At 38.2% G+C, this 9,872-nt stretch overlaps 1 protein-coding gene across 1 annotated transcript; it reads right to left on the reverse strand.

Annotated features, from left to right (window-relative positions):
* Positions 1-8,547: 8,547 nt before the first annotated feature.
* Positions 8,548-9,474, reverse strand: LOC144665139 (uncharacterized). The gene has a single exon (XM_078526310.1). It carries the CDS (start codon positions 9,401-9,403, stop codon positions 8,549-8,551), a length of 855 nt encoding a protein of 284 aa, XP_078382436.1. The 5' UTR covers positions 9,404-9,474; the 3' UTR covers position 8,548.
* Between the last annotated feature and the right edge of the window lie 398 nt (positions 9,475-9,872).

Below are 9,872 nucleotides of genomic sequence, written 5' to 3' on the forward strand. Positions count from 1 at the left end.
AAAAATAGGCCCATCAAATATATATTTGAGGTATAATATTTTGTAGGTATTTTAGTGGAATACATGTTTGTCAAAAACAATTAATAAAAATACTTGCTTAATGAACACGGCCGGGCTCGAATTAACTGCAAAAGTCAAATAAACGCCGGGCTAGCCATGCCAAGTTTGAAATAAGCGCTTGGGGCGTTAAATCGAGAAAATACGGTACCAAAATATAAAAAAGTAATTATCTAGTTCTAAATCTCTCAAATAAATGCGCAAATAAGTAAGATAGTAAAACAATGTCGCAAAAAATCGACAATACGTCTACTATGAACTAATAAGTATGATTAAAATAACATAAGGTATTTACATCCACTAATTCTTTCTTGAATTCTGTTGTACTGTGGCAAATTCTTCATGCAGAACAACGATATTTTATTTTGTTTACATTCCGAAGTACCATACCATGCGTTTGAGTCGGTTGTAGCACATTCTTTAATGGCACGTAAAACCGTAATAAAATAATAGCAAAATCAATTATTGGAACAAACTTAATTCATATAACATACTTCCATTATGGTTGTCCTGTCTGTTTGGTCTTTATTCACGTTATAAAAGGCCCGATGTGGAATATTCTTCAAATCGTTACCGGATAGAAATCTAAAAGTTGTAAACGAGACAATTAAAACAGGCAAAAACGTTACCGTTGGACGGCTGTATGTGCCAACCTATAGATTTCGGATCTTACACGTAATATGGACTTTAATTAGTCTTTTTCCTAATCAAGAAGCTTATTAGGCAATCCTGCTCGGGACCTTACTGGAAAAAGAGCTGCTCTCAACGCTTGACCCGGACGTATGGCAAAAATTAGGGCCGATATTCTCCCAGAATCGCCCCTTACGCCAACCTCGTTTCCAGGGTCTACCTTGCTTTTAAGATGGCGGCTGGACACAGAGAAAAACCTTGGTTGATATAACGCCCACGCTGACTGGTCTTTAGATAAAGCCATTCTTACATTAGTGGTGATTGGCCGAAATATCCTTCCTTGCAAAGTTATAAGGGGGAGGGGCTATATCTCATGTCTAGGGTCTTCTCATGACGAGACCGCCATTTTGAAATCTCGTAGCCGAGAAGACCCTAGAGACGGGGTTGCCCTTAAGCTTATTTGATGGTTTTACTACTGCGCGTACTAAAACGTACTAAGAAACTCTTAAAGGCGCTATGACAGGATTTGCGTAAGAGAACTGGGAACGAACAAGGTTGAAAAACGTCGGGCCGCATTTTTTCAAGTCCTTCACCATTGCTGTCGAGTTTTAGTCAATCCATTTCATCGTTCGGTATTGCGACCTCCAAAACATTGTCCAAAAGGTCGTAGTTTTTTCGCAAAGCAAGTTCATTTATATGCCCTGATATTTGTGGGATTAGTTGTTAGACTTTGGACTAAACGAGCATTTTATATTACAACTGCGTCGGACTGGCCGCGCCCGTAAAAAAGATTTGCGTCAAAAACGCTAAAAAAAGCAAGGTTTAGCAAGAAAACTTCCTCTAAACCGGGGGGGGGGTACTAAAAAGTTTTTTACGGGGAGGCTCCACCCCGAGCTTTTACTCCTTACCCTTAAATAAACCATCTTGCTAGAAATTGTACCCCTTTCTTATACCTTGTACCCTTTCATATACCCTTTCATGGTATAAATTGAAAACATGACGTTTTCTTGTCATTTTTAAGTAGCGATTAATAAATTGAAATAATACAGCCATAAATTGCATCTGTTCGAAATATTTTAATTATAGGCCCTTTGAAAAATCTTAATGACAGATTTCCATTCCCTTTTGTATACCAAAACTTGTGAAATCCCTACCCTTTTATATACCTGAAGCCTGATAAAGGTCCCCTTTCGGGCGGAGCCTCCCCGTATAGGCCATTATAGGGAGTACCCCCCCACCCCCCCCCTTCGGGCTCTTGTTGGAATAGCACGGACGTTACTTGCTTTCGTTATTTCGTAGGATGAATAACACAGAGGTCTAATCGAAGAATTTCTGTCCTATTTGCCGTCACAATGATTCGCGACGATCTAACACTTTATTGAATGTTACATTGTGACGGTCAAAGCATTGGGCCGTGTTATGCGGGCCAATGATTGTTGTTTGCCAACATATTATAGCTATATTATAGCTCAATCTATAGCAATTTTCTTTTCAGTTGGTCGTTTTTACCGGTTTAGCGGTCTTTTATAGAGCGTTACGGAATAAAACATTCATTCATTATGCTGTTTCTTTATTGTTTTGATTTTTATTATCATGTCCCGCGGAGCGTGTACGTCACTGTTGCGTGTTCTGTTTAAATAAGTTACAGTGAAGAATAATAGAGTTTTGACAGACATAATTGGAAGTTAAATAAACCTTGGAGGATTTGAAAAAAAGACGGCCCGCCTATTTCCATTTGTTGATTTCTAGTGCGCATGCGCGAGTCGTGACCTAGCCACTTAAAAGAGAAAAAACTGCGCACGTGAATATAATGTGCCTCAAAAACAGGGGAGGGAGACAAGCGAAAATAAGGACTACCGACAAAGCTAGGACTTTTCGTGGCGGAGAGAATGACTTTTCATGGCGGCCGACTGATCATTGTGGTGTGGATTTCACATCGCATAACAATCCGATTACTTTAGCCATTGTCGAAAGGCATCGAGAACTTACCACGTTAATACAATCGATTGAAAAAGAGATGCGACTTTTCAGCCAAAATCAATAAAGATAATACCCTATAACATTTTGCGACCTCATGTCCGTGAGCCGACAAGACCTGCAGTTTCTGCTTTTGTAAGCACGTTTCCTTTCGTTCCGCGGCAGAGGTCACTACGGCCAATACCGTGAAAATATTCGTTCTTCAAGGACGCTGTTAGCAAAACACTCGCCTTCGGTTTCGAGAATAACTTTATCAGGAAAAAGCTGTTGGCAGAGTCGCAAAAGAGTCATTGAAGTTGTGCGTCTAAAATTGATATTCACAAGTTAAGATAACACAAATTAAAATAATAACATCGAATCCAATCAAGACTTAAGTTTGAGCATATATTGAGCATCTAGAATATGACATTAGCTTGTAGCTAGGACGTCATACTTAATGTACAGCAATCGCCTCATAATACGTACAGAAGAAAAGAAGAAAATGTCACGTTTGAAATTGACTTTATCTTGTTATTCTGCAAGAGTCTTGTAATTAACGAAAAAGTATTTATGTCTCCTTTCCCAGATGCGATTAAATACCAATTTATGAATAAGCTATAGTCAATTATTTGGTCAACAGCGAGCTTTGTTTGCAAAGAGCACTAAAAGAAATGTAAACCAGTCAAGTGTTGGGATAAAATTTTGGCCACGCGAGGTGGCCGATTTATTGATTAAAACCTACATAGTCAAATAAAATTAATTACCAACGATTCTTTTGTTCTTAAAGCTCTAGCAAAGGTGAGGGCACGAGAAAAACGGCAGGCCCGAATTAAAATACCCAATACAACTAAATAAAACTATACGAGGTGAGGTGGAGGAAGGGTGGGGGAGGGTTAAACTCGCAGAGTGTTAGGTCTGGAGACAAAGAGGACTAACTCGAAGAACACGTCACGTCTTATAGCTTTCAATGGAAACGAGGCTATGTAGTTTTCCGTCTCAACTCGTGACTATTGCCCAATAAGCTTTTATTGTTAGTAAGGTCACAAGATAGTCTTGTGACTATTACTCAAATGAATCCTATTTTTCGTTGAAGACCAAATACACTCCATCCCCCTCTGGTTGAACCCTGCACCACCATTCCTCCCTAGCTTACCCTATTTGTTAAAATTTGATGGTTACATTTAACTATTAACAAAAGAAGTGGGTAGTAGTCATAAACATTTTTATTTGGCAGCAAATAAATTCATGTTAGCCTTCAGACGTAGTCGCAAATGCATACATCACCACGGTAAAAAGCTTTCATTTTGCATGGAGAAGAAAGCCCTTGAATTACTCTACAAGATTTTTTTTTTTTTTTGTAATTTGTTTATTTTTTTTCCAACAAGCAGGTTACAATACACACAATAACTTACTTACATTTCACGTTACATTACATTATACATTACTTATACTTATAACTTAACTCTGTGACTTATTTACAATACACTACTTGCAGTATATAGCTTAGAATAACCTACAGTACAGAACTTACAATTAACTTCTTACATTACACTAATAAATTTACATTTTTCTTAAAAAAAAAAATTATAAAACACAAAGACAGTGCCATGCCTACAGACAATATATATGTATAACGACATACAGTTCAGTAAGTTGCCTTTAATTGATTAGATAGCTGTTTCGAGACAAGAAGTGCCACGAGCTTGCCAGCTATTTTAAAATGAGAGGAGGTAGCCTAACAGATCCTTCCATTTGTCATAATGAAAGTTGATCTTGTTATTTTCTTTAGCAATTAAACGTTCAGAATCATAGACTGCTTTCAAAGTTTTTGTGAAACTGATTACGCTAGGAAGAGAGTTGTTATGTTTACATCTGAAAATATGTTGTTTTCCTAATAGAATTAGATGATTCTTTAGAAATGCATTTTCAACTGCGTCGGTGATCCCTAGGATCACTTCTCTTTCAATTAGCTCATAACCCCCCAATAGATGCTTAATTGATTGCCAAAAGTTTGCTACCAACGGACAATGGAAAAAGAAGTGGGACATGTTTTCCTCTGAGGATTGGCAGAAAGAGCAGAGAGGAGAGTTAGACTTGCCAATTTTGAAGAGGAAATCATTTAAAGGAAGTATTCTGTTAAGTATCTTGTACTGAAATTCACGCGTTTTGGTGTCTATTGCGGATCTAAAAGCATTGCTGTAGATTCTCTTCCAGTCAAGGGCGTGCTCTGCAGAAGCATATGAAACATCGAATTTCTTTTTTGCCGACGGACTAATCGAAATCTTTGACACCGAAATATTGTAGATTTTTTTAGAGGACAATTCACTTAATAAAAGGGCATCATTGCCCGAGTACAAAAACACATCGTCCCATTTATGGTTAGTTTTAATGAGCACCGATGGAGGGTCGTTGGTCATCACTTTCTTCCATTCAGGTGGAAGGCAATCATAAAGACCGTTCAAAAATAAGAGATCCAGGGCATTTAGATTTTGCAAGGTGGTGTGTGGCTTAATGTTTATCTCATTAAAAAGGTCTCCAACTTTATGTAGCCCCAAGGAGAAGAGTTTGCGGTTAAAAACTGATTTCTGTCCGATACAAATGAATTTGTTGTTCCATAAGATCTGGTTAACGATCTCATCCATTGAAGAGACAGGTGAGGCAGTAAATTTTGTCCAAGTTGCAAGACATTCTCTGTAGTAATCAGGGAGGTCCAATGGGAGCTTTGTGTACTCGAAGTTGCAGTGGAAAAGCAAACTGCCCCCGACTTTGTGAAGATAGTGGTCGAGAATAATTTTCCAGGAACAGGGTGAATCACCCAAATACTTTTTGATACATACTATCCTTTGCGTGTTAATGAGAGACTCAATGTGCGGCATATTTAACCCACCATTCTCGACACTGTTTATGAGAGCGAGCCGTTTAACTTTATCCTTGCCTTTCCACACAAAATTATACAGCACCTGATTGACCTCTTTAACAAAAGTTTTATTTGTTGAGACAAGAGAGAGGCGATAAAGAATTTTAGGAATGGCGAACGACTTGATTATTTGTATTTTCCCTAGCAAAGTGAGGCCTCTCCAGTTCCAGCTGTTAAGTGTCTTTCTAATTGATTCAATGATGGTATGAAAATTTAACTTATCTGAAAGCGTTTGATCATAAGTGAAATGTATCCCTAGAATTTTGACTACTTTTTTAATTTCATCTATTTTCAGTTCTTCTGCAGAGATATCAGAGATTCCAAGCTTCATAACCTCAGTTTTTTCTCTATTAACGTTCAGACCGGAGTATTGACCAAACAACTCTAGCTTGGCCAACAGGCAGTGAAAAGATGCGCTATCCTTAAGAAAGACCGTGAGATCATCAGCGAAGATGATAAGTTTAATTTCGTGGCCATCAACGTTCATTCCCCTAATGCATTCGTCATTTCTAATATGAATCGCGAGTGTTTCTAGGACTAGAATGAACAGATAGGGCGAGAGAGGATCACCCTGACGCACGCCGCGTGAAAGTTTAAAAGGTTGTGTAATAAATCCATTATTCATCACACAGCTGGAAATATTTGAGTAAAAAGCTGTAATCCAATTAATAAAAGATGGGCCGAAATTGAACTTCCTTAAGGCGTGTCTAAGAAAATTCCAGTTCACTGAATCAAAGGCTTTTTCGAAGTCAATTGCTACCAGTAATGAGCTCATATTATTTGATGATGTTAGCTTGATAATATCGTCGATGGATCGGACAGCGTCGAAAATAGTTCTTCCTTTAACATATGCGTTTTGATTATGATGTACGATTTCCGGCAGAACCTTTTCTAATCTTTTAGCTATAGCTTTCGTGCCAATCTTTACGTCGACATTGATTAAAGAGATTGGTCTCCAGTTCTTTACCTGTCGTCTATCTTTATCTTTCTTCTCAATTAAGACGATAAGCGCTTGCTTTTGGGAGGAAGATAATTCGCCGTGTTTGTACGCGTAGTTTAGACTATTAACTAGCAGGCTACCCAAGAGCTTCCAGAAACATTTATAGAATTCTACAGTTAGTCCGTCGTTCCCTGGTGTCTTGTTGCTTTGAAAACTCGATAGAGTATTAAAACACTCTGCAAGGGTTAGCTCTCCTTCGCATAACTCTCGCATTGCTGGTGAAAGCTTAGGTATATTCCCAGAATTTAAGAAAGGACAATTTTCAGAAATTAGCTCTTCGGAGTTCTTTTCTTTATAGAGATCTGAGTAAAATGAGTGTAATTCGTCCATTATGCAGTTCGGGTCAACAGTAATATTACCATTCTTGCGTTCAAGTTTTCTTATAGTGCTTTTTGTCTTCTTATTGTTTTGTAGATTAAGGAAATACTTATTATTTTTCTCACCTTTTTCGTACCAAGTTGCACGTGATCGTATTATTGCTCCTTTCGTAATGTACTCGTATTCTTTTTCGTATGCGCTTTTTAAAGTGTCAATTTCATTTTGTGTATCATCATTTGGAGAGTCAGCTAATTTTTCCTCAGCAATTTTCAGTTTATGTTCAATGCGCTTTATTTTTTCTCTCCGTTCTTTTGCTTTCGCTTTGCTATAAGTAATGGTCTCCTTACGGATATTGTATTTTAGCCAATCCCACTGAACTCTAGCATCATCAGAATAGTTAATCTCCTCAATCCAATCAGGAACAAGCTGCTCAATCAATTTAATGTATTGTTCATCATCGAGAAGACTATTATTAAATTTCCAAAAAGATGGACCGTGGTTTAAGTTCTTTACGCTATCAATATTCAAAATAATTGCGGAGTGGTCACTTTTGACGGAAGATAAGATGTCTACATTTTCTATGTCGTCCTGTAAAGAATTGCTGATTAACCAAAAGTCCAGTCGTCTTTGAATTAATGGATTTTTCTGTCTCCAAGTGAAGCGCTTTTTGTTCGGGTTGCGCACTCTCCATATATCGACCAGGTCATTTTGTAGCATAATATCATTGAGGTTCTTAATGCAATTCTTTATGGAAGGCCTTCCACCCGAACAGTCAAGATCTGGATCGAAAGTAGCATTAAAATCACCTCCAGTAATAACATAATGTTTAGATTGACATACTTTGTCTGCGAAGTGATTAGCAATTTCGTCTAAAAACTGACATTGTTCAGAGCCTTTTGTTGGGGCATAGATATTTGCTAGAAGAAACGGCGAGTCCTGAATTAAGGTATCTAGAATAACAAATCTTCCCGAATCATCGGTATGCGTTGAATTAACTTTAAAATCCAAATTTTCCCGCACTAAAACAAGGACGCCTTTACTGCGCGATGTACCGTGAGAGAAAAACAACTCTCCTCTCCATTGTTTCCGCCACTGATTTTCAATCTCTTTTGTACTGTACGTTTCCTGCAGAAAAAAGATATCTGCATTTTGCTTAAGCAACCAGTTGAAAATACATTTTCTTTTTTCGAAAGAACGGATCCCTCTTACATTTAAAGAAAGCAGTTTAAATTGGAAATTGTTTCCCTCCATCAGATAAAAAAGATATTACCGGCTTTAAGCAAGATCACTTCTAAAAATATGCAATATGGCAACTGGTAATGATATAAACTGAATGCAAGGCATAGACTCAAAACAAAAACAACAAAAACAACGCTCGATAAAATACACCAAGCTGAAAACAATAAGATAATGCAAAGAACACTACATGCGACAATTAATACTACCATATTGATAAGTAAAGAAAAAAACAAAAGCGCAACCAACACAAAAAAACAAAGAAAAAAACACTTCACAGCAGTAATTAAAATAAGCAACCAGCAAAGCTGTTGATTAGTTGCTAGCAACCGAATCTTGCAATCTAATTATCAATTTGCATAACGGTAGCTCCAGAATATTCAAATTTTTCAAAGTTCAACCGAAGGCCTACAGCTTTATAACTTAAAACTGAATTACTCTGAAACAGGGATTAAATGTCCATCTACGTACAGTTTGTCCGGCTCTGCTCTACTGAAATAAGCTCTTTTGCCTTCTTTTTTAGCCTTTTTCAAGGTTTCGATCTGCTTCTTTCTGATATCCACGACTCCTTTAGGGAGATCGGGAGATATTCCCATACCTGTGCCTTTAAGTTGTCTTGCCTGAGAAAAAACTTTCTCCCGGTCCCCATAGCGGAGAAAGCGAGCGATGATCTGGCGTGGGTTGTGCTGTGATGCGTCAAACCTGCCTACTCGATGTACCCGTTGAAATTCGATTTGTGGCGCGTCTTCGAGGTTGAGCTCGTTTATCATAAAGTTAACCAGCACTTCTCTGGTGTTTTCCTGCTCATCCAGTCGTTCAGGAATCCCATAAAAACGAAGGTTCTCCCTTCTTTGGTATGTTTCTAAATACCACTGTTGCTGGCGCAGAGTAATTACCTCGTTACTGGTTTTATCGGCTTTTGCTTTGATTTCTTCCACATCGGCATTTAGAGCAGTAACTCCAGCCTCCATCTCATTTACTGTTTTGGCGTTTTCCTTTACTGAACTTTCGAGTGTTGTCACCTTGTTCTGAAGCTGGAGAACTTTAGCGTCGATGCTGCAAACATGCTTGTTAATGCTGTCAACTTTTGTCTCCAAACTGACGAGTTTGTCGAGAACAAGCTGAAGTTTCGATAGGACGCCTTCGACGCCTTCGGCCATGTCGGACGGCGTGGGCATGTTATTAGCCTGACTGAGTTTGGTTCTCTTTTCCTCCGGGGTAGCGCCTTCCGAAGACTCAGAGCTGGTTTTTCTGTCTTTTCGTTTGAAGTATTGAGTAATTTCTTCCATAGAACGCCTTCAAAATTTAGATTTTAGACGGAGCTCGATTTAACCCGACTATGCTGAAGGCATGCCCGACCCAGTCTGTCCAAAGATGACAAGATGACATTTTTTATAAGTGGAATTGTGGCTTGCATTTAGTGAAATAAGTGAAATAGTATTCTTTACGGGAGTCGAATCTATGACCTTCCAGAAAAGTTACAAAAACAGTTTGGATGCAGGGGACAACGCAACAATGAATAAACCTACTTGGCTTGTCTGTTGCCTGATCCGCCTTGTTCAAGAAATGTGCGTACCAGACGTCACTCAAAAGGTGAGTTAACACGAGCAATTCTTATGTGACAACTTTCATTTGTTCGTGTAGATGAGAAAAAATGGTCAATTTTTATGTAAAAAACATATTTGCTGACAAGCTGGTGAGTTATAACTTTTATGTGACAAATAATAGTTGTCACATACGAACATTGCTCGTGCAGAA

Source organism: Oculina patagonica, chromosome 9 (assembly GCF_052425735.1).
Source record: "Oculina patagonica isolate OP01 chromosome 9, crgOcupat, whole genome shotgun sequence".
In the NCBI taxonomy this organism is placed as follows: Eukaryota; Metazoa; Cnidaria; class Anthozoa; order Scleractinia; family Oculinidae; genus Oculina; species Oculina patagonica.

Excerpts from the sequence above, each read along its gene's own strand:
- LOC144665139 (XM_078526310.1), bottom strand. The coding sequence starts at position 9,403 with ATGGAAGAAATTACTCAATACTTCAAACGAAAAGACAGAAAAACCAGC.